The sequence below is a fragment of the Catharus ustulatus genome, chromosome 3, assembly GCF_009819885.2.
Source record: "Catharus ustulatus isolate bCatUst1 chromosome 3, bCatUst1.pri.v2, whole genome shotgun sequence".
Classification (NCBI taxonomy): Eukaryota; Metazoa; Chordata; class Aves; order Passeriformes; family Turdidae; genus Catharus; species Catharus ustulatus.
Window position 1 is genome coordinate 671,985 of NC_046223.1, and position 22,380 is coordinate 694,364.

General features: G+C 50.5%; 1 protein-coding gene across 2 annotated transcripts; it reads left to right on the plus strand.

Annotated features, from left to right (window-relative positions):
• Positions 1–242: 242 nt before the first annotated feature.
• On the plus strand, positions 243–21,999 carry ANAPC1 (anaphase promoting complex subunit 1). 2 transcript variants are annotated; one of them, XM_033055722.2, is made up of 47 exons: positions 243–517; positions 1,094–1,255; positions 1,382–1,433; positions 1,880–1,989; positions 2,155–2,237; positions 2,813–2,886; positions 3,111–3,256; positions 3,649–3,869; positions 3,979–4,188; positions 4,459–4,554; positions 4,725–4,815; positions 4,899–4,964; positions 5,111–5,248; positions 5,576–5,716; positions 5,924–5,984; positions 6,273–6,460; positions 6,857–6,931; positions 7,060–7,325; positions 7,526–7,617; positions 7,900–8,048; positions 8,979–9,057; positions 9,167–9,203; positions 9,289–9,359; positions 9,479–9,657; positions 11,390–11,616; positions 12,760–12,878; positions 13,211–13,482; positions 13,635–13,869; positions 14,500–14,591; positions 14,732–14,866; positions 14,959–15,041; positions 15,147–15,225; positions 15,504–15,578; positions 15,870–15,946; positions 16,132–16,222; positions 16,316–16,369; positions 16,644–16,837; positions 17,048–17,134; positions 17,354–17,471; positions 18,120–18,197; positions 18,471–18,538; positions 19,357–19,495; positions 20,141–20,227; positions 20,361–20,456; positions 20,606–20,804; positions 21,108–21,242; positions 21,738–21,999. In XM_033055722.2, the coding sequence occupies exons 1-47, from the start codon at positions 305–307 to the stop codon at positions 21,851–21,853; spliced, it is 5,856 nt and encodes a 1,951-aa protein (XP_032911613.1). In that variant the 5' UTR covers positions 243–304; the 3' UTR covers positions 21,854–21,999. The 2 variants fall into 2 exon arrangements, with proteins under 2 accessions (XP_032911613.1, XP_032911614.1); XM_033055723.2 differs by having other exon boundaries at positions 7,909–8,048.
• Positions 22,000–22,380: the final 381 nt, after the last annotated feature.

Consider the following 22,380-nt stretch of genomic DNA (forward strand, 5'->3'; position numbering starts at 1 on the left):
TAAACACACCCCTCGGGCGGCGTGTGGCACCGAAACGGCATTTTGGGGGAAGTTTCCCCTCGGGATTTTGCCGGGAGGCGCAGGATTCCCCACAGGAAGGACGGCGCCCGGCGCGGCCCTGCCGTGAGGGGCGGCCATGGCGGCGCGGGCGGGCGGGCGCGCGCGGGGCAGCGCGGGAGGGCCGGCCGGGAGCGCCAAGATGGCGGCGCCCGCGTGAGGGGCCCGCCGGTGCCGCCGCCCGCGCGCCGCGGTGCCCGCGGGAGCCGCCGGAGCGTCCCGGAAATAATGTGGATATCGGGGCCCCATGTCGGACCACTGTGACGAGAGGGCGACGATGATTGCGGCCGGCGACCTGCAGGAGTTCGCGCCGCGGGGCCGCGAGCAGAGCCGGCGGCACCCGAGCGCCCTGAGCCTGCAGCTGCGGCGGCTGCAGCCCGCGCCGGAGCTCTGCTCCTCCGACGGCGCCGCGGGGCTCGTGGGCTCCCTACGAGAGGTCTCCATCCACGACCGGCACCGGGTACGGGCCCTGCTCGGCTCCAGGGGGCTTGGGAGGGAAGGGGGATTGAGAGCCCGTCGGGTTCTGTGCGCTGGGACAGCTCCCAGCAGAGATGGTTGGCCGTGGGGAGCTATTCCTGTCACTCCAGACCCCTGTCCAAACCCCACTCCAGCTCTCTGGGAGCCCCTTTTGGGGTTCTAAGGTCTCCTTGGATGCTTCCCCAGCTCTGATGGAGATGGAGCCTAACACTGGATCCATCCACATCCCAGCTCCTGTCCGAGAAGGAGTTTAGGGAGCAAGGGGTTCATTACATAAAGCGTCTCCCTTACCCGTGCCTCCGTGGCTTCCATCCAAATAAATCTATATGGATCCTCATTGTCCTTTACCGGGGTTTTTTGGGTTGGAAGGGACCTTATGGATCATCTCATTCCAGTCATCTCATCCCACCCCCTTCCCCTATCCCAGACTACTCCAAGCCCTGTCCAACCTGGGACACATCCAGGGATGGAGCAGCCCCAGCTTCTCCGTGCCAGCACCTCAGAACTGGCCAAACCCATCACACCCGTGGCTTTTCCTTGACAAACCTCTGTTTTCCAGGAAAGCTGGCAGCTGAGGAAAGGCATCAGCGATGTTGGGGACGAGGTGGACTACGATGAGGAGCTGTACGTGGCCAGCAACGTGGTCATCTGGAGCAAGGGCAGCAGGAGCCAAGCATCCGCCGTGTACAAGGCATTCACCGTCGACAGCCCCGTCCTGCAGGCACGGGAACGTGGGAGAGGGGCACTGAGGGATTCACAGACCCTTCCCGGACTGTGTTTTTGGGGTGGGGTTGCTTGGGGGAACGTGGCAATTCTGGAGAATTAATGTTGCTCTGTTGGGTTTCAGGCCTTGTGGTGTGACTTCACTGTCCCCCAGGAAAAACTGGACAAAGCTGATGGTGAGTGTCCTGCCACCACAAATCCCCAAGTGCCACATCCACATGGCTTTTATAGCTGTGTCAGGGCTGGACACCCTCTTGGGGAAGAAATTTTCCCACTATCCACCCTGAATCTCCCCTGGTGCAGCTTGGGGCTGTTTGCTGTCACTCTGTCCCTGTTTTCTGTAAGCAGAGCCTGACCCTCACCTGGCTGTCCACTCCTGTCAGGCAGTTGTGCAGAGCCAGAAGTCCCTCCTGAGCCTCCTTTTCTCCAGGCTGAGTTTTCTCAGCCAGTCCTTGTTTTCCAGCCCCTTCCCAACTCCATTCCCTTCTCTGGACACACTCCAGGAGCTCATTTACCACGACTTGGAATGTCAGAATTTACTTTTTGTGTATAAGGGATGTCCGAAACAGAGAGAAACTTCACAGTGTAATTGGTTTTTTTTCCCCTTCCTTTCCCCTCCCAGTTTCAGGCAGTGAGGAAATAGTGGAGAAATGTATCTGCATTTTGCAGAATTCCTGCATAAACGTGCACAGCATGGAGGGGAAGGATTACATCGCTGCTCTGCCTTTCCAGGTAACTTCTGCCTTGCTTTTTGTCCACAATTTTTGTCCACATTTACATTCCCCTGCTCTGCATAAAAACCCTGAACATCTTATTTTCCTATAAATCCTTCAAACATAATCAACACAGCACAGCAGGATTTTTTTATCCCACCATTAATCCATCATTTTTTTATAGGTTGCAAATGTCTGGCCAACCAAATATGGGTTGTTATTTGAGCGCAGCAGTTCTTCCCATGAGGTGCCTCCAAGTCCACCCAGGTATGGGATGAGGGATTTGGGGTGGTTTCCTGCTGGATAATCCAATAAGGAATGGAGGAGTTGGGGGACAGTGGTGTTTCTGATAGGAAAAGCTAAAATCAGGTGGAGAAGGAGGAAGATGTGGCTGACCTATCCCTGGAAGTGTTCAAGGACAGCTTGGATGGGGCTTGGAGCACCCTGGGATAGTGGAAGTGTCCCTGCCCGTGGCAGGGGGTGGAATGAGATCATTCCTTGCTGGCTGAGGATCCCATTCCCTGCTGGGTTAGGATCCCATTCCCTGTTGGCTGAGGATTCCATTCCTTGCTGGGTTAGGATCCCATTCCCTACTGGCTGAAACTCCAGCCCCTGTGGAAGTCCTGTGTGGATCCCTAAAGAAGCAGCTGGACAATGATGAGCAGCTTTAATCCACGCTTCTGGTTTTTCCACTGGGATTCTCTAGTCCTCAGAAAAGCTGGGATTAGGACTAGAGGTCCTGAAAAGCTGATCCTACTCAGTCAACCCAACAGGCTTTTGGGGATGGAATCTGTGTCCCTGCTGCCACATCCCAGGCTCTGACTGGTCTGGCTTTTCCCTAGGGAGCCTTTGCCCACCATGTTCAGCATGCTGCACCCCTTGGATGAGATCACCCCTCTGGTCTGGAAGTCTGGAGGTAGGTTGGATGTCCCTGGAGTCCCTCAGGGTGGCAGCAAATCCCACTGTGTGTCCCTGGAGCCTTCCCTGGGTCAAAAAATTCAGGAAGAGTCACTTCCAAGGATGCAGCTGGAGCAGCTGCAGGAGCAGGGGAGAAACCCAGAGTGTGGAAGGAAGGGAGTGTGGGTAATGCTCCCAGTGCTGTTGTGGAGTGCCCCTTTGGAATGCATCCCTGTTTTCCAGGGGTGTTTGGATCGTCCCGGGTGCAGTACGTGGCTGACCACACGCTGAGGATCGTGTTCCTCAGCGCTGAGCCTTCCATTGTGATGACCTACGACACTGTGCAGAGCTTACACACGGTCTGGGCCCTCAGGAGAGTCAAGCCAGAGGTACACATTCCCTGGGGAGCAGAGATCCCTGGGAAAACAGCTGTGTGCGTTTCCGTGCCCTCACGTGGGTTAGGGCTTGGGATTTGTTTCATTTGTAAGGGTAAGGTGTTCGGTGGGGCTGGTTCCCTGGAAATGTTCCAGGTTGGACAGTGCTTGGAGCAAGCTGGGATAGGTGGGAAGGTGTTCCCATGGCAGGAGGCAGAACTGTCTGGGTGTTAAGGTCTTTTCCAGCCAAATCCTGTGATTTTGTGGAAACCATTGGAGCAGTTTCTGTGGCAGTGCAAGAGCAGGGTTGATGGGATGAACTCCATGGATTTGTAACATGTGGGCAAAGCTGTTGGAAGAGCCTCTCCTTGTCTCTCCTTGCCCAGATGCATTGGTTTTCCTTGCAGGAGCAGAGCCTGGTGCTGAAATTCCCCGAGCAGGCCGGCACGCCCCAGCACATGGCCACCAGCAGCTCCCTGACCGCTCACCTGCGGAGCCTCTCCAAAGGAGACTCCCCTGGGGGCTCCCCTTTCCAGAACTACTCATCCATCCACAGCCAGAGCAGATCCAGCTCCTCTCCCACCCTGCAATCCCGCTCTCCCACCATCTCCAACATGGCTGCTTTGAGGTGGGCACCCACAGCAAATCCCAAAGGGTGGGAGCTGTGGAATACTGAGGCTCAGGCGCCTCTTGTGTTGAAGCTCCCCTTCTCATCCATATCCTCTCTCTGCCTGCAGCCGCTCCCATTCCCCAGCCCTGGGGGTCCATTCCTTCTCTGGAGTGCAGAGGTTCAACTTCTCCAGCAGTGCCCAGTCCCCAAGGAGACCCAGCGTCCCCCACTCCCCAAATTCCGTTTCCAACGACTCCTTCCTGGTGCCGGAGACGGAGCCCATCGTTCCTGAGCTCTGCATCGACCACCTGTGGACAGAAACAGTGCCAAGCTTGAGGTCAGGTGCTTTTCTTGGGAAGCAGGAGTTCAGGTGAAATCACAGCTTGTCTGAGTGGTTTTTCCTGCAATTTGAGCCAGCTTGGAGTCAGTTCATGGACTTGCACTCCCTGAATTTTTTGGGAAATGTTGCTCCCCTAAGCACCTGGCTCTCTTGCAGAGAACTGAGCTCTTGGAGCAGTTTTCCCTCTCCATTCAGGCTTTCTGAATGGTTTAATGAAGTCTCCACAGCAAAGCAGGTTCTAACCTGGCCCTTGTGTCTCTTTTCCAGAGAGAAGAATTCCCAGGCATCCAAAGTGTTCATTTCCACCGACCTTTGTGGGCAGAAATTCCTGTGCTTTTTAGTGGAATCCCAGCTCCGGCTTAGGTGAGCATTCCCTGGGCATGGGTGAACCAGGAGAAGCACTCCAGAAATTCCCAGCTGGAAGTGCATCAGGGTTTTAAATTAACTAAAAAAATTAGAATTTTGTGTTTTCTTTCTGTAACAACACCCAGGACAATCCTTTAATGGTTCCTGTTATTCTCTCTAATCCCTAGGTGTGTAAAATTCCAAGAGAGCAACGATAAATCCCAGCTGATCTTTGGATCTGTCACCAATATTCCAGCAAAGGATGCAGCTCCAGTGGAGGTACTGTGGAATGTCCTTGTCATCCAGCTGGTGCCTCCACCATGAAACACAAAGAGCTGAATGTGCTCTTTGATTTTTTGCAGGGAATTGACACCCTGCTGGTTCTGGAAGGCAGTGGGAATCTGGTGCTTTATTCTGGAGTGGTTCGGGTAAGCGACGCCTTTCCCATCCCTGATTTGTGTGCAGGGAGTTCTGGACCATCCATGGCATTAATGGGGACAATGACATCATTTTTGTGGGGGTTATTTTCAGAGCAAAACTTAACTCTCTTTGGTTTCCCTTCTCCACCAAAAAGGTGGGAAAGGTTTTTATTCCTGGGCTTCCTGCTCCATCCCTGACAATGTCCAACCCAATGCCTCGGCCAAGCACTCCCTTGGATAGTGTCAGTACTCCAGCCAAGCCTTTGAACAAGCACCTGGGGCCCCTGGAAGAGGTAAGAAATAAGGAAATATTCCTTTTGTTGTAATGTTAATGTGTTTTTCATCTTCCAAGTTGTCTTTTGGAGTTGAATCTTCCCTTCTTGTTCTGTAAATCCTCTGAATAAACTGTGTTTAAAGAAGATTTTCGTGGTGCTGCCCTGTTTCTTTCTTTCTGTTTGCCATAAAACTTCCAAGGCAGGGATTGGAAAGATTTATAGTTGTTCCCAAGATTCTTGTTGCTACTTTAAACCCAACTATTTTAGCTGTTCTCTGCTCAGATTCAGTTCTGAATCCCAGCTCCATTTGGACTCTAAAATGGGCTCATTTTTCCCACTTTCCAGAGCGTGCTTTTGTCACCAGTTCCGGAATTAAGGGATTCCTCCAAGCTCCACGACTCCCCCTACGTTGAGGACTGCACTTTCCAGCAGCTTGGGACTTTCATCCAAGCTCTGAGGGATCCTGTCCACAACAGAGTAACTTTAGTAGGTATTTCCCTGTCATTGGGGGCATCACTTTTGGTAACAAGGATTATTTCAAGATAATTCCAAGATTTTCCAGTGTTTCACAGAGTCTTAAGCCAGGAGTTGGGAATACCTTCACCTGCTAAGGAGTTCTGAGTTGATAGAAAAGGGCTCTGCCTGCTCTTGATGCATTTCCTGATTTATCTCCCCTTTTGCTGGATTTTCCAGGAGCTCAGCAATAACACCATGGTTCGGATCAGCATTCCTGAAATCGCCACCTCGGAGTTAGGTAGGATTCCAAAGCTTTGGGTGGCTTTTGCTTGGCTTGGGGAAGGGCTGAGATGCCAGTTCAGGCATGGCTGGTTTCAGTAATGAGCAAAAAAGGGGAATGTCTTTCCTTATTTTTGTTCCAAATCAGAGGATTCGTGCTCAGCTCAGGGAAGAGCTGTTGGAGTTTCGTGGCCTTTATTTAGAGTTAAAAGCAGATCCAACAAGAGAAACTGTGGAGATTCCCAGCAGTGATGAAGCAAATCCCAGTAAACCAGAGCTGATGGGTGATTTCCTCCTTTTCCAACAGTGAAAAGGTGCCTGCAGGGGGTGAAAGCCATCCTGCCCAAGGAGACAGCTGTGCAGATGTTGGTGAAGTGGTACAACGCCTACAACGCCCCGGGAGGGCCCAGCTACCACTCAGAGTGGAATTTATTTGTCACCTGTCTGATGAACATGATGGGTTACAACACTGAGAGGCTCTGCTGGACACGGAATGTGAGCAAATTCATTCTTCACCTGCCTGTCTTACTCTGTGTTTATCACTAGATACGTTTGCAAAGTGCTTGTTATTAAAAATAAACCATGAGGGTTTGACTCCGCCTCACACTGCTGCATTAAATTTGGTTCATCTCATCCATATTAAATTGATTCTGAGTTTAAACACAGGTCACAGCTCAGATTGTTGTTCCTTAAGGAGAATTTTGGATTTCTGAGGTTTGTCCAGCAAATCCAGAAGTACCTCAAGCCACATCATGTCCCACTTGGTTTGGGCTCAGACGTTGTGATTCACCCAGGAAACCTTGGGAATTTCACTCCTGAGCTGCTCCTGTTTCATTTTCTTCTTCTATTTATTTCTTTTATTTTTATTTCTTTTCCTTTTGTTTGTTGCAGCTGGATTTTGAAGGATCACTCTCCCCAGTCATTGCTCCAAAGAAGGCAAGGCCGTCAGAAACTGGGTCGGATGAGGTCAGAAATGGTTCCCTCAGTTACATTTGGGTTTGGTTTTTAGGGAAAAAAATTCCTCTGTAAAAATGCTTTGGAATTACCTTTGTGGAGGTGATGCTCACCATGGATCCTCTGTTTCTTTGCTCTAGGACTGGGAATATCTCCTGAGCTCTGACTACCACAGGAATTTCGAGTCTCATCCCATTGCCAAAGCTCTGCGCCTGGACCCTCTGGAAGTCTCTACTCCCAAGGATGACTTTTCCCAGAGCCTCAGTTTGGATAACTCCACTCTCCTTTTCTCCCACATTCCTGCCATCTTCTTTGTTCTCCACCTCATCTACGAGGAGCTCAAGCTGAACAGTCTGATGGGAGAGGGGCTCCGCTCCCTCGTGGTTCTCCTGGTTCAGCTGGCCAGGTATTCCCACTGGGAAATCATTTCTTCACATGGGATGCCCAAACTGGCCCTGCATTCCAAGGAAAGGAATATTTAAATCCTCTCCTATTTGTTCCAAGGCTCCAGATTCTTCCCCAGTAACAGCAGCTGCCCAAAGGTGGCACCCAGGATGTTGGAATGTTTTTTTTCCCAGTGTGTAACTCCTCTCTCTGTCATTCCAGGGATTTAAAACTGGAAGCTTACATGGATTATTACTACAGGGACTACCCAGCCCTTGTCAAAACCTCCAGGCAGACCTGCATAATTGACCAGGGTGAGTTTAAGCCTTTGGCTGTGCCGTGGTATTTGGATATTCCCTTTGGTTTTAACATTCCCCTCATTCTGGAGGATTATGCCCTACTTATTCCTTTGAGATAATTATTCTTCCTTAAACAGTTGCCTTGAGTTTTCACTCCTGTAATAAAATCACATTTGGAAGGAGGGATCTTGTAACATTTTGGGGGGGAGTGCTGGATTTTTGTTGTTGGAGGAAATACTGGAGGAGTTGGGAATGGTGAGGAATTTTTCCCTGAGCTCATGGTCTTTGCTGTTCAAGTCCAAACAGGTTTCATGCTCCATCCCTCCTTTTTTTCTGCTGAGCCTCCAAGTATCTTCCAGTGGCTGAGTTCCTGCCTGAAGGGAGAGGGAGTGCAGCCTTATCCCTACTTACCAGGGATCTGTGAAAGGAGCAAACTGGTGGTACTGGTGAGTACTGGGGGACAGGGAGAGCAGGGAATGTGCCTTGTTCTGTCAGCTGCTGAATTTCCTGGGAGTGGTACATCTCTGACAGAGGGATTCATTAAGTGGATGGGTTTTCCAGGTGGGAAGAACTGGAGCTGAGCAGCTTCACCACTTCTGTGTTTTTTTTCTGTGGTTTGTGCAAAGTCACAATGCAACCTGGAGTTACCTGTATTTTGGGAATAAGAATTCCCCAGTTTTCTCCTCAGACATGCCCCAACATCAACATTTAGTCCTGTGGGTGCTGATGGTATCTCCTGGTCAGCATCACTTCCTTACTCATGGATGGGAAAACCCTTCCAACTGGGAGCAGAGGTGCCGAACCTGAGGTGCCTGAGGAAAAAAACAGGGAGGAAAAAGCCAGGATCTATTCTCCTCCTCTCTCTGCCTGATCTGCCCTTGCAGAGTTCAGACTTGAAAGATCTTCATAAAGCCCACAAGATCGTTTTACCTGGATGTGATTTTCCCCAGAATTGTCAAAATAAAGTGACTGATCCCTTGCATTTTGCTGGCTGGACCCAGCAGCTTTTCACTTGGAACCTTCACAAAATATCCAAGATGTGCAGGAAACCAAGTGGAAAAGGATGTCTACAAACAATGTGTGTGTCCTGCAGGAGAAATGGAATGTGGGAAACACAAGAAGGATAACTGGAAACGTGTTTTTCCATTGGGAAGATATTAATCTTTTATCTCTGGAGCAATGAGGGAAAATTCAGTGCATTGTTTCAGGGTGGATTTTCCCCCCAAAATTTAAAGCTTAAAGTGTGTTGTTGTTCAGTTGTTTCAGTCTCCTTTTCCTCACAATGCTCCACTTCTGAGGCTGCATTCCAGGTATTTCCTGGGAAGCAATGGAACATCAGCCCCAAAATGACATTTTTTGATGTCACTCCCCCTCAGAGCGTGGCCCTGTATATCCTTGGGGACGAGAGCGCCGTGCTGAACGAAGCCTCCCATTATTTGTACAAGATCACATCAGGTAGGGATGCTTTGACTCCATCCTGGCAGTGCCTGGAGCTGTTTGACTCCATCCTGGCAGTGCCTGGAGCTGGGAGAACACGGAATTAACACAGCCTTGTCTTTCCTAGGCCAACGGAAGCAGCAGATGGAGCAGGATGACAAACGGTATGGAGGCTTTTGGTGCTGTTGAGTTTGTGACTTCCTGCTGACTTCTGCAGGAGCTTTTATTGGCTTCTCCTTCCTCTTCCAGGTGCAGTTTCAAACCCAGCACTTCTGTTTCCAGCCTGGCTGAAAAATTGGTCCTGTGGATGACCAGTGTTGGTAAGAGCCTTCCCAACAGCCTTCCCAAATAACCACGTGCTGGGATAACAGGAAGCACTCTTTGTCTGGGATTGATGATAACACTTCTTTGGGGCTTTTTTTCCCTCCTCTATTTGAAGGTTTCACCTTGAGGGATCTGGAATCTCTTCCCTTTGGCGTGGCCCTTCCCATCCGAGACGCCATCTACCAGTGCCGGGAGCAGCCGGCCTCGGACTGGCCCGAAGCCGTTTGCCTCCTCATCGGCCGCCAGGATTTGTCCAAGCAGGCCTGGGAAGGGAGCCTGCAGAAGGGGAAATCCGTGAGTATGGCCACAAAGGGGTTTCCTAATCCCAGGGTTTGGGCTCAGGAATTTCCAGTTTCATTCCCGAACAGAGGGCGACAAAACGGCGGCTTTACGTGTACGAGGGTTTTGGTGTGGAAGCCAACATCCAGCAGGAATGGGTAATCATGGAGAGCTGGGAAAACTCCAGATAAATAATTTTTTAAATTCAGAGAAAAGTCTTCCCTCCAGAGCTGTTGGATTGCTCCTCCTCCTCCCATCCTTTGGTGCTTTCTCCAGAGGCTTTGCCATCAAACCTTGGCAGAAGAAGAAGGAAGTGATAATTTGTCAATGGCTGGCATGGCCAGCATCCTCCTTCCCACTAGAAGAGCTGGATTTGGAAATACACTTTGGAAATACACTTGCCAAATTTCTCTTTCTGTCCCAAAAAAAAAAAAAATGGTTTTAGATATTTGTATCATGAGGTAAAATGATTAAAAAAGAAACCAGCGTGGTGTTTTTCTCTTCCACACTTTATTCTGATGGTGGCAATCACCAGCATCCCAAGGAATTTCATCTCACTGAAATGTCCTTTGTTGGAAGCCAAAAATCTTCTTAAGGCTGACCTAAAACCTCTTCATGGCAGAAGACTGGAGCCTTTTCCAAAGCCAGGAATTGGGGTTTGGAATCTCAAACCCATCTTGGTCAAGATCACTTTTTGCTGTCTCAGCTTTGGAAGGGATATTAAAGTTATTCCAGTTTGCTACAACAAAGGCTTTATGACTAATTACATATCAAAACTGTAATTAATTTGGCAGAAAAGTTAATTAACTCCAGGTCAAGCCCCACCTGCCACCACATGAAAAATCCTTTTTATTTGTCACTGGTGGAAGCTGTGCCCAACTGAAACCCTCACAAATCGTCAAAAAATGATGATAAATTTGATTTTATCACTGACTTTATAACAATGCCTCGAATTGATGTGACCTTAAAAGGCCAAAGTGAGCTTCAAACCCCAAATTGTTTGTCATTTCTCAGGAGGGCAGGGTGGAGTTTCCTGTTTCAGAACGGACGCTGCAGCTCTGGGTGGTGCAGCTGAGTGTTGAGATTGAGCGTGGATTTACCAGAAGAAATTGGGTCTCATTCACCAGCTCTTCATTTACTCACCTTTCTGGGGCCATGTGTTCCCAGAGAGCCACAGGAGGATTTGTGTCATGTGAACAAACAGGAGAGCAGAGGTTTAGAAAAGCATGGAAAAAGGGTTTTCCAAGAGTGCTCCCTGGCTTTGGTGCTTTTCTGGTCATGTGTGGAAGTTCCAAAATCATTCTGGTGCTCTGGTGAACCCCAGGTTGACTGAGGGTGAGGAATTTTGGGATTTTCTGCTGTGCAGGCTGTTTGTTTTAATGGGTAATTTGCTTTTCCACCGTGGTTGTGGAGGGAGTCCAAACTGATGTGTGAAAACATCGACGGTTTGAAAAATAACGCAGGGTTTGGAGCAGAATCTGCAGAACTGCAGCTGTGGTTGGGCTGGTCACAAACTGATGCATTTGAGGTGTCATCTCCTCTTGTCTTTAGACATTTATCCCATTTGGTTGTGCAAAATACTTGATTTCCACCTGTGGAAATCCTCCAGGCCTTCAGACTCCTGTAAGGAGCACGGGAATGCTCCTCCATCAGTGTGTCCATCCCTTCTATGTCCAGATCAGTGTGCTGGGTAAATTCAGGATGTGGTGCCTCCCTGATAGTTTTCCCTTTTCCCTTCCCCTCACAGTCCGTGGGCACGGTGCTGTCCTCAGACATTCCGTCGGCGGCCGAGTCGGAGGAGGATGAGGATGGCATGAACGACATGAACGAGGAGGTGATGTCCCTGATCTGGAGCGAGGACCTGAGGGTGCAGGAGGTGAGGAGGCTCCTGCAGAGCGCCCGGCCCGTCCGCGTCAACGTGGTGCAGATGCCAGAGGCCAGTGACCACGAGTACATTGAGGAGAAGGAAAACAGGTACGGAGTCCTGGAAGCATGGAATGGCTTGAGTTGGTTTGGCTTGGCTTGAGTTGAGTTGGATTGACTTGGCTTGAGTTGAGTTGGATTGACTTGGCTTGAGTTGAGTTGGCTTGGCTTGAGTTGGCTTGGCTTGGGTTTGGAAGGATCTTAAAGCTCTTCTCATTCCAAACCTCTACCATGGCCATGGACACCTTGCACTATCCCAGCTTGCTCCAAGCCCCTTCCAGCTTTGGAACTTTCTCCATTTCCAGCAGTTCCTATTTTCCCAGTATTTCGTTCGGCAGGAGGGTAGTGGGGATGTTTTTTGGAGGCTCAGAATCTAATAAAAAAGAATAATGAAATCATAATCTTTGGAGATCCATGGATATCAAAGCTCTGCTGTGTAGGATTTGAGGGCTCTTGGGAAGGACACTTAGTGGACTCCAAACAGCACTTTGAGGTCAGTTGGGATTGAATGGATTTTGTAGCACTTTCTTCTGCCCAAAAAATGTGAAATATAAGAAGACCTACTCTGTAGAGACCGAACCATCCATGCCCTGCATAAAGCTGGAGAACCCTTTGTGACAGACTGGTCTTGAGCCAGGGATCCTTGGAATTCCACAGAAAGCACATTGGTTATCCCTCTCCTGCTTCTTTATTCACTTTTGGGGGGGGTGTTAAAAACCTCTTATTTAAAAACCAAATCAAAGAGTGAACCTGAGAACAAACAGACCTGTGAGTTGCTCTGAGCATGACCTAGGCAGCTGAGTAATCTAACGAGTCTAGAAAGGGTTTCCAGACTAAATCATAGAGAACTGTGGTCGGCATTTTTGGAAGCACCTTATCACCTCTGTACGTGGGTTATTACTCGGTGTTGTCACCACTCATAGCAGGATCCCACAGGGCAACCACCTTTGCTTGGCTTTCTCCTCGCCCCTCGCTTCTGGCACGGCTGGGAAGTGTCCCTGGAATGGATTTATTGAACCAGCTTTGAGGGAAAAACAACACCTGGGAGGTATCTTGGAGATAAACCTTGTAAGGAGCAAAGGTCTGGTTCAAGAGAAGGAAGGAGTCAGAATGAGGGAAGAATGGGCCTGTTGCTTGTAGGTCATTTCTATTTGGGAAAGTTTTCCATGTGGTTTTGGATTCACTTCCCCCCAGGCTGCTGCAGCTGTGCCAGCGAACCATGGCGCTCCCAGTCGGACGAGGAATGTTCACCCTGTTCTCCTACCACCCCGTGCCAACGGAGCAGCTGCCCATTCCCAAGCTGAACCTCACCGGTACGTCGGCCAGGGCTTCCTTCCCAGTCCTCCCCATAGCAGGGTGGGCTCTCTTCCTGGAAATTTTACAGCATCTTCTCCAGCAAGGATTCCTCGCGGGTTTTGTGAGGAAGCAGCTCCTTTGGGCTTTGGGTGGAATATCCTTCTGGAATGGTAAAATCAGGTCCAGACAGAGAGGGAAGTGGGAAGATGGCCTAAGCTGGTCGGTGCTGGGGTCCTGCAGGATGGAGATCCTGCAAAGGGCGGTCCTGGCATTCCTGAACATTCTTGGATCGGAGCTGGGTGAGGAGCTCGGCTTTCCCTGAGCGCCGTTATCCCGCCTCCCACGGCAGGCCGCGCTCCTCCCAGGAACACCACGGTGGATCTGAACAGCGGCAACATCGACGTGCCCCCCAACATGGCCTGCTGGGCCAGCTTCCACAACGGCGTGGCCGCCGGCCTGAAGATCGCTCCCGCTTCCCAGATCGACTCCGCCTGGATCGTCTACAACAAGCCCAAGATGGCCGAGCTGGCCAACGAGTATGCAGGGTTCCTCATGGCCCTGGGCCTCAACGGGCACCTCACCAAGCTGGCCACCCTCAACATCCACGACTACCTGACAAAGGTGAGCCCTTCAGCCACATCCTGAGGAAGCTTCTTTCCCTTCAAGGATTTCAGGTTTTACCACCAGATCTACGCGCGGCTCATTGGGATAGGCCGCTGGAACATGGAGACAGGGCTTTCCCCATTCCTCACTCTGCTTGTCCCCTGTGCCAGGGCCACGAGATGACGAGCATCGGGCTGCTGCTGGGCGTGTCGGCCGCCAAGCTGGGCACCATGGACATGGCCATCACCCGCCTGCTGAGCATCCACATCCCCGCCCTGCTGCCGCCCACCTCCACCGAGCTGGACGTGCCCCACAACGTCCAGGTGGCCGCCGTGGTGGGCATAGGCCTGGTCTACCAGGGCACTGCCCACAGGCACACGGCCGAGGTGCTGCTGGCCGAGATAGGTGGGCACTGGGAAAAGGGGATGGGGGCTGGGGGAATGGATGTGAGCACCGCGGAGTTGGCAGCTGTGAACTTACCCACCACAACGTGCTCCTCTCCTTTTCCAAACCTCCTGCGAGCCTGGCAGCTTGTGCAGCATGAAATTTGGGTTTGGGGAAAGAAACGTGGCAGCAGCATTGCTGTTCCTGCTTCTTCTGCCTGGAGATTTGGTGTCCTGAATTCCCCTGTTGGGAATTTTCAGGGTTTTTAACCTTAAGAGCTGATTTATGATCTCACTTGTAACAGCTTTTCTCCATGTTTCCATGGGACTGGGCTTGGAGGCTGTGTAGTTTGTTGAACAGGGAATGGGATCAGTTTTAAGGGTGAAATTATTACATTTTTGGAAACTGGATATGTGCAATCCATTTTTAGCACCAGCGGTTGGATTGGTTCAGGATCTTAAAGTATCCTCAGTTAAACTTGGTGTTTTCACCTTGGCTCCAAACTCCAGCCATAACATTTAGGAGGGAGTTACTATTTGGGAGTGGATGGATGAACTGCCAGTTCCTTGTCATTCCATGAGGACTTCCCTGAGGAATTAGGCAATAAGCTGGAATTTCCAAAGGTGAATTTTGCTGGTTTGATTCCTGCAGGGCGTCCCCCCGGCCCAGAAATGGAATATTGCACGGACAGAGAGTCCTATTCCCTGGCATCAGGGCTGGCCTTGGGAATGGTGTGCCTTGGGGTAAGTCAGCTGCACCCAGGAGACTCATTATCCATTGGGATGGCATTCCAGGAGCTGTTCCATCCTTGGCTCCCAGCTGCCTGTGGGGTTTTCTCCTAGAGGAAAGCACCTCCATGCTTTTCCTTCCTTTCCATCCTCAGCATGGCAGTAACCTGATCGGGATGTCGGACCTCAACGTTCCCGAGCAGCTCTACCAGTACATGGTGGGGGGACACAGGAGATTCCAGGCAGGAATGCACAGGGAGAAGCACAAATCTCCCAGCTACCAAATCAAGGTACGTGCTGCCAGTGCTGGCTCATTGGAGCTGGAGGTGTCTCCATGATTTTGGGAGCATCATTCCCTTCCCTGTTCCCTGTGTTTTCCCAGGAAGGAGACACCATCAACGTGGATGTGACGTGCCCAGGTGCCACCCTTGCACTTGCCATGATCTACCTGAAAACCAACAACAGGTACTGACCTGGGAATTGCTGGAATTCAAACTGCCCTGCTGTTGGCTGTGCTGAGGTTTGGAATTGCTGGGATGTGACCTGGAATCCCTTTGCCATGCCCTGCAGATCCATCGCTGACTGGCTCAAAGCACCGGACACCATGTATCTGCTGGACTTTGTCAAACCAGAATTCCTTCTGTTGAGGGTAAGATTTTCCTTGGCTTCATTCCTCTGTCTATTTAAGTGATGTTTAGGAATTCCAGCCCAACATGCCCATCATCCAGAATCCTTTACTTCCCAGCCAAACTCACCCCTTCCAACAATTCCTCCTTGTAGTGTGGCAGCTTCCTTGTCATGGAGACAGAATTTAGGGAGAAACAGATGAAAGACACAATTTATGGTGAATGTTACACTGCATTTTTAGGTGTATTTTCCACAGATGGAATTTTCTCCCTCACAATTTGCTGTTCTCCCTTTTTCCAGACCCTGGCTCGATGCCTGATTTTGTGGGATGACATCTTGCCCAATTCCAAGTGGGTCAACAGCAACGTGCCTCAGGTAGGTGTTGATGTGTGGTGTGCTTGCTTCCCAATTTTACACCTCCCTGGACTGTGCATTTTCCTTATGGGTATTTCCATAGCCAGGTCAGGAGCATTGACATGACAAGTGACAGTTTCCATGGCATCCCTGGATTTTAGGAGCACCAGGGATGGGAAGGAGATGACTGGGGAGGGATGGGTTTTCCTTCCCTTAGACCTGCTTGGTATCACTTAGGAACTCTCGAGGGCCAGAGTTTCAATTAGTCATCAGTTTTCCCTTGGATTTATTTCCCTCTCCTGCTTTTTACAGATCATAAGAGAGAACATTATCTCTCTTCATGCAACAGAGCTGCCTTCCTCTGAAGACCTGAGCTTGGAAACGCTGGCGTGAGTAACATCCCAAAAATCTCCTCCTGGGGAATCCTGCTATACAGGAGAGTTCTGTTATATGGGATATCCTATAAAGGATGAGTCTTCCCTTTCATTTTTAAGGGATGAAGGAGCTTGTTCTGTGTATTCAGATGAGGAGAAGAAGGAACTTTTAGTCATTTCCTGTTCGTGTTGTTCCTTAGGCAAGCTCACGTCTACATCATCGCCGGAGCGTGTTTGTCCCTGGGATTTCGCTTTGCCGGCTCGGAAAACCTGGCAGCATTTCAGTGCCTGGTAAGAGGAGGGTTGTTTGATTCCCTTCACCTCCCAGGGAGCTGCCACTCACCTTGTGGATCCACATTCACTGGGCATTTCTTTTCTTCCTAGTACAAGTACGCCACGGATTTCCTGAAGTGTTTGTCGGCTCCGACAGCGTCCGTAGTAAGTCTTCCCGAGTTTTCTTCCAGCCAAAAGATGGTTTTGTGTGACCCTCAGCAAAACCTCGGTGGGAACAAACCCAGCCCTCCTAATTTCCTGGATGGCACATGATACATAGGAGGTGGCAGGGCTGAGAATCATTGGAGGGCTTTGCTGGCTCTCCCTCTTTCTGGGGATTGTGGTTTTCAAGCTCTGGGGTAGAAAGTGGTGGATCACCCCACCTGAAATGTGCTGTTGGCCATGGAATGGTGGTGAGACCTCGCTGTTGTGCTTGAAGACAGGTCACTACAACCTGGAAACGTGCCTGAGTGTCCTGCTGCTGGCCCTGGCCATGGTCATGGCCGGCTCTGGGAACCTCAAAGTGCTCCAGCTTTGCCGCTTCATGCACAAGAAGACGGGGGGAGAGATGAACTACGGCTTCCACCTGGCTCACCACATGGCTCTGGGGCTCCTCTTCCTGGGAGGAGGAAGGTAATGGCCTTTTCCAAAGGCAGATCCCAGCCCTGGTTTCCATTTCCTCCCTTTCCCCTTTTTTTAATGTTATATGGATGCATAAAGGCTTCTTCTGGTGTCTTCGTGCTCCTCTGGAAATTCCTTTCCTCATCCCACCAAAATATTTTGGCCTCCTGTGCTTTTCAGGAGGAAAACTAAAGGATAACGTTGGGGTTTTTTTTGCTACAGATATTCCCTGAGCACTTCCAACTCCTCCATTGCTGCTCTCCTGTGTGCTCTGTACCCTCACTTCCCTGTTCACAGCACGGACAATCGGTAAGGCTTTCATGGACATTCTCCATTAAAAAAAAAAAAATAAAAAAGATTTTCATAGAAGATCTGTCCATTCATGACCCTTCACTACTTTTGTTTCTGCTCATTAAGCCCTGTTCTGTTAATTAATCCATACCATGGCTACACAAGCTGGGTGTGGAACTGGAATTGGGTGTCTGGGATCACTCCCAGCCCATGCTGAGCTCCTGCTTCCCACCCCAGGTACCACCTGCAGGCTCTGCGTCACCTGTACGTGCTGGCAGCCGAGCCCAGGCTCCTCACCCCCGTGGATGTGGATTCCAACACCCCCTGCTACGCCCTCATAGAGGTCACCTACAAGGTAACATGGCTGGGAGGCCCTGAGGAGCTGTGGGATGAGCAGACACTGGGATTTGGTTTATTTTGGTTGGAATGGCCTCCAGTCTTGGGTTTGGTCTCAAGCTGTGGTGGAGGCGAGGTGAATTCTGCACAAAAAAGGGAAGGGTTGGGCTCAGCCAGCCTCAGGTGTGCTTTGGTGGCACCTGGAGAGCAGAAGGGAGGACAGGGAGAGTCACCAGACAGGCAAGGAAGGGTGTGCTGGCTGACCCAGGTTCTTCTCCCTCTTCTGAAGGATTTCCAAAGCACAGAGGTGCCTGGAATAATTTGTGCTTTTCCTTCTAATTCTGAGATCAGCAGCTTGGTGTTTCTCCTTGGTACTTCCATCAGGAGTCCTTCCTGTGGGATTTATTTTATGTGGGAGAAGGGAGATGCTCAGGACTTGGAATTTTTAAGGGGAAGAGGTGCAGGCAAAGAGTTCTCCATGTTCCCATCACAGCTGGCTTCCCAAACCTTCACATTTCAGCCTTGTCCACGTTTCCTGACCCGAGTCCTGTGTTTGCTTAGGAGCAGACCCCCTGCCTGCTGCCAGGGCAGCTGTTCCCAGTGCTTTTCCTTCCTTTTCCCATGGGAAGGAGCAGTTCTGACCCGTGGCTCCTGGGATGTGTTGCAGGGCACGCAGTGGTACGGGGAGGCCACCGAGGAGCTGATGGCACCCACGCTTCTCCCAGAGCTCCACTTACTGAAGCAGGTAGAGGAAATCTCTGTTCTAGTGGGAAACCACCTGGATTTTGTGCCACAGATCTCAGGAGCTTGATTCCTTTGACTCCAGATGACACTGTCCCATTATGATTCCAATTCTCTGTCTTCTGTCTTGATCGAGATCTTCCTGTAGGAGACACAAACCTCCCTCTGAATTGTCTGTGTGGGCAACACTGTAAAACAGCCCAGAAAAAAAAGCAGTAGGAACCTCTTAATTCAATGATTCTGGTTATATTTAGTAATAAAATGTTTCTATTGACAGATCAGAGTGAAGGGCCCCCGGTACTGGGAATTATTAATAGATTTAAGCAAGGGAACGACTCATCTCCAGTAAGTGTTTTTTTAATGCTCAACTGAATCATGACCTCGTAGTAATCGTATTTCATGGTTTTTTTAAACCCTCCCACAGCTCAGAAAGAAACCTGGGTTTCATCAAGTCACTGTTGTGCATCTGACAGCACTCTGGGGGGGGCAGAAAGAAACTGCAGCGTTGGGTTTCACCCATTGAGGTGAATAATTCATGCAAAAAAACAGGGGCTGGGGAAAACCTGGTAGTAAAACCCACAGAGAGTGGCAGTGGGATGGAGGCAGCAGAGAGCAGCTACAACTCATGGTTTTGGTTTGGTTTTGAGTGGTGGTGATGTCACGTTTCCCAGACTGTTGGGGACTGTTACTGCCCTGTGAAATGCCTTTTCTCTCGAGTCACCCCATGTCACAGGGTGCCACCCGCCCTCGTGACGCACTGGAAACGTGGGGGGCAGCTGTGGGAACCTGAGATTTTACCGGAACACAGGATCTGGGGGGGTGGAGGGGGGAATCATTCTCATCTTTGCACTCCCCACCGAGGGGTGGGAGAAACCAGCAGTGTCTGTGCTCAGTAACGTGCTGCTCTGAACTCCTTTGCTTGCCATGATGCCATCCCAGAATGGTTTGGGTTGGAAAAGACCTCCAAAGTAATGAGTCCAGTCCTTTAGCACAGCATGCTTTGGGTTGGGAGGGATTTGAGGATCACCCAGGAGACCTCCCACTATCCCAGGTTGTGGGGTAGTGGCCTTGGACACCACAGCTTCTCTGGGCACCCCACCCTCCCAGAGAGGAATTCCTTCCCACTTCTCCAGCCTGAATCTCCTCTCTCTGAACCATTCCAGGTCGATCCTTTCCAAGGGTGGCATCCTGTACGTGAAGCTGCGGGCAGGGCAGCTGTCCTACAAGGAGGATCCCATGGGCTGGCGCAGCCTCCTGGCACAGACCGTCACCCACCGCAGCTCCGAGGCGCGCGCCTTCAAGGTGGTGGGAAATGCTGCTGGGAGTTCCGGGGGCTGCCACAGGCCAGCCACGTGTTGGGCATGTAAAGGGCTTGATCATGGAGTCACTGAGGGTGGGAAAGCCCTCCAGGGTCATGGAGTGCAGCCTTTAGGTCACTGAATCCAAGTTTTAGATCTTGGAGTCCAGCCTTCAGATCATGGAGTCCAAACTTCAGATCATGGAGTCCAAACTTTAGGTCTCTGAGTCCAAGTTTTAGATCTTGGAATCCAGCCTTCAGGTCATGGAGTCCAAACTTCAGATCATGGAGTCCAACCTTCAGGTCATGGAGTGCAAACTTCAGGTCATGGAGTGCAAACTTCAGGTCACTGAATCCAAGTTTTAGATCATGGAGTCCAACCTTCAGATTGTGGAGTCCAACCTTTAGATTGTGGAATCCAAATTTTACATCACTGAGTCCAACCTTTAGATCATCCAGCCCAGCCTTTAAATTGAGTCCAACTTTCAGATCCTTGAGTCCAGCCTTCAGACATGGATTCCAGCCTTTGGTGTGGGTCCCAGTTTTCTCCCTTGTGTTCTGGGCACTTTGGGAATCGGTTGTTGTTATCTTTATGCACAAATCCAAAAAGTTCATTTTAGGAATGTGTTTTAATCCCTTTTTTTTTCCAGCCAGAAGCAATTTCTGCTTTCACTTCCGATCCCGCTCTCTTTTCCTTCGCTGATTATTTTTGCAAGCCAACCGTGAACATGGGCCAGGTAGGAAGAGTTGGTGTATCCCAACCCTTATCCCATGGATAAAAAGTAGGGAAAACCTGCCTTAAACTTCAGAGCAGAATTTAGCCCTACAGTGGAGGCAGAAACCTGGAATGAACCAATTGTCTTTCCTCAGAAACAGGAAATCCTGGATCTTTTCTCCTCCATCCTTTATGAGTGTGTGACCCAGGAGAACCCGGAGATGCTGCCCACGTATATCGCCATCGACCAGGTGGGGAACTCCTGTTCCTGTTGGGAACAGCCCTTTCCCTCCTTTCTGGGGGGCAGAGAGTAGTTATTCCAGTGCTTTTCCAGAGGAGGGAGGGCAGGATTCAGGAGTCATTTCCTTCCTGCTCCATTCCTGCTCTCCCCCCCTGCCAGGCCGTGAGGAGGCTGGAAAGGAGGGAAATGTCCGAGACCTTCGAGCTGTGGCAGATGAAGCTGGTGCTGGAATTCTTCAGCTCCAGGAGCCACCAGGAGAGGATGAGCAGGAACCCAACCCGAGGGCTCTTCATGAACTCAGAATTCCTGCCGGTGATGAAGTGCACCATAGACAACACCTTGGATCAGTGGCTTCAAGGTACAGGGAGGAATTTCAATCCAAAAAAAGTGAGGCGGGAAGAGAGGGTGTTTTCAGTTTGCTGTGGAACATTCCCTGGAGAGCTGAGTTTGCCCAGAATGCTGGGGGGTTTTTAGCAGGGAAGGTGATGTTTCCCAGAGAAAATCCCTTCCTCATCTTGCACAGGGAGAGTTTTCCCTGAGCAAAAGCAAGCAGGGTGGCCATGGCAGAAGGGAAACAACCAACAATGGAGACTTCAGTGGGATTTATCTGTGGAAATCCTGCTTCCCAAACATCACCAAAGGTATTCCTTGTACCTTGCAGCTGGAGGAGACGTGTCCTTGCATTCCTACCTGAGTGGGCAGGCTCCAGAGGAATCCCAGCTGAGCATGCTGGCGTGTTTCCTGATCTACCACTCTGTGCCCACGCCGGGGCAGCTGGCAGCTGGGGGCTTGGAAGGTGAGTCTGGGATTGGGATTCAGGGAAATCCTGCATCCTCTGTCACTGGGCAGCTTTTCCTTGCCCTCCAGCAGCCTGGGAATACAGCAGTCCTGAGGTTACTCAGGGGAAGGAGAGGGAGCGGGAATTTTGGGAGCTCTGTTCCTTGTTTAGGGCTGGGGCAGGAATGTCACCACATCCACGAGGGAGCTGGGGCCTATCCCAGGAATCCTGTGCCAGCCACACATTCCTGTGCCTGGGCATGGAAGGTTCCAGCTGTTTGTTACACACCTCTCTGCTGGGTGTTCTTTTCCTCTGTGTTCTCCTTCTTCCTGGATTCGGGATCTCTTTTAAAAAAGAGATTTGGGATCTCTTCTGGAACTTCCCAACCAGCACACGACGAACAAACAGATCCATGGGATGACGCCTCCAGAGCTGCCTGGAACTTCTCCCTCCGGTCCTGGGCAAAGCTTTGCTCATTTTCACCCCTTTTTCCTTTGCTTTGGATGTTTTCAGGGAGCAGGAACTTCTCGGAGCTGCTGCTGAAGCTGAGGAGGCTGCGCGTGCCCGTGCGGGCGCTCCTGCGCCTGGCTCCGCTGCTCCTGGGGAATCCCCAGGCCATGGTGCTCTAGCCCCACCCAGCTTCCCAAAATCTCCTCCTTTTTGGGACCTTCCCAATCACCAGACTGACCCCCAGCTGTGGCAACCACGACCAGGTGTTATTTATAAATTGTTACCAAAAAAAAAAAAAAGAGCTATAAAAGTGAGGTCATAATAAATTTACTTTTGTAACGAAGGCTTGTTTGCAGATGTGTTGTTTTTGTGGGGAATTTGGGAAAGAGCTTGGCTGGGAATGGTGCTTTTCCTTGGTTTTATAACTCCTTTGCTTGTGTGGATCTTATTTCCAGACAATGGAAATGATCCCTGGTTTAAACACTTTGTGCTCCCTTCCTCCTTGTGTATCCCCCCTGGATGAACTTGGAGCAGGGACAGAGCAGATCCTTAATTTGTCACCAAACACATGGAATTATTCCATAAAAAACAGCCAGAGGTTGAGGGATTATTCAACCAGAGCCAAAGGCTTGGATTCTGATTATTGTGGTTCCAAGTTTAATCCTGTTCTGTGGGATTTGTGCCAAATTCTCCCTGTTTTTTCCCA

Bases quoted from the DNA above. Each gene is read 5' to 3' on its own strand.
- ANAPC1 (XM_033055722.2), top strand. From the start codon at position 305: ATGTCGGACCACTGTGACGAGAGGGCGACGATGATTGCGGCCGGCGAC. The intron at 9,360-9,478 runs GTAAGAGCCTTC...CTCTATTTGAAG, and splicing joins CCTGTGGATGACCAGTGTTG to GTTTCACCTTGAGGGATCTG. The intron at 16,838-17,047 runs GTAATGGCCTTT...TTTTTGCTACAG, and splicing joins CTCTTCCTGGGAGGAGGAAG to ATATTCCCTGAGCACTTCCA.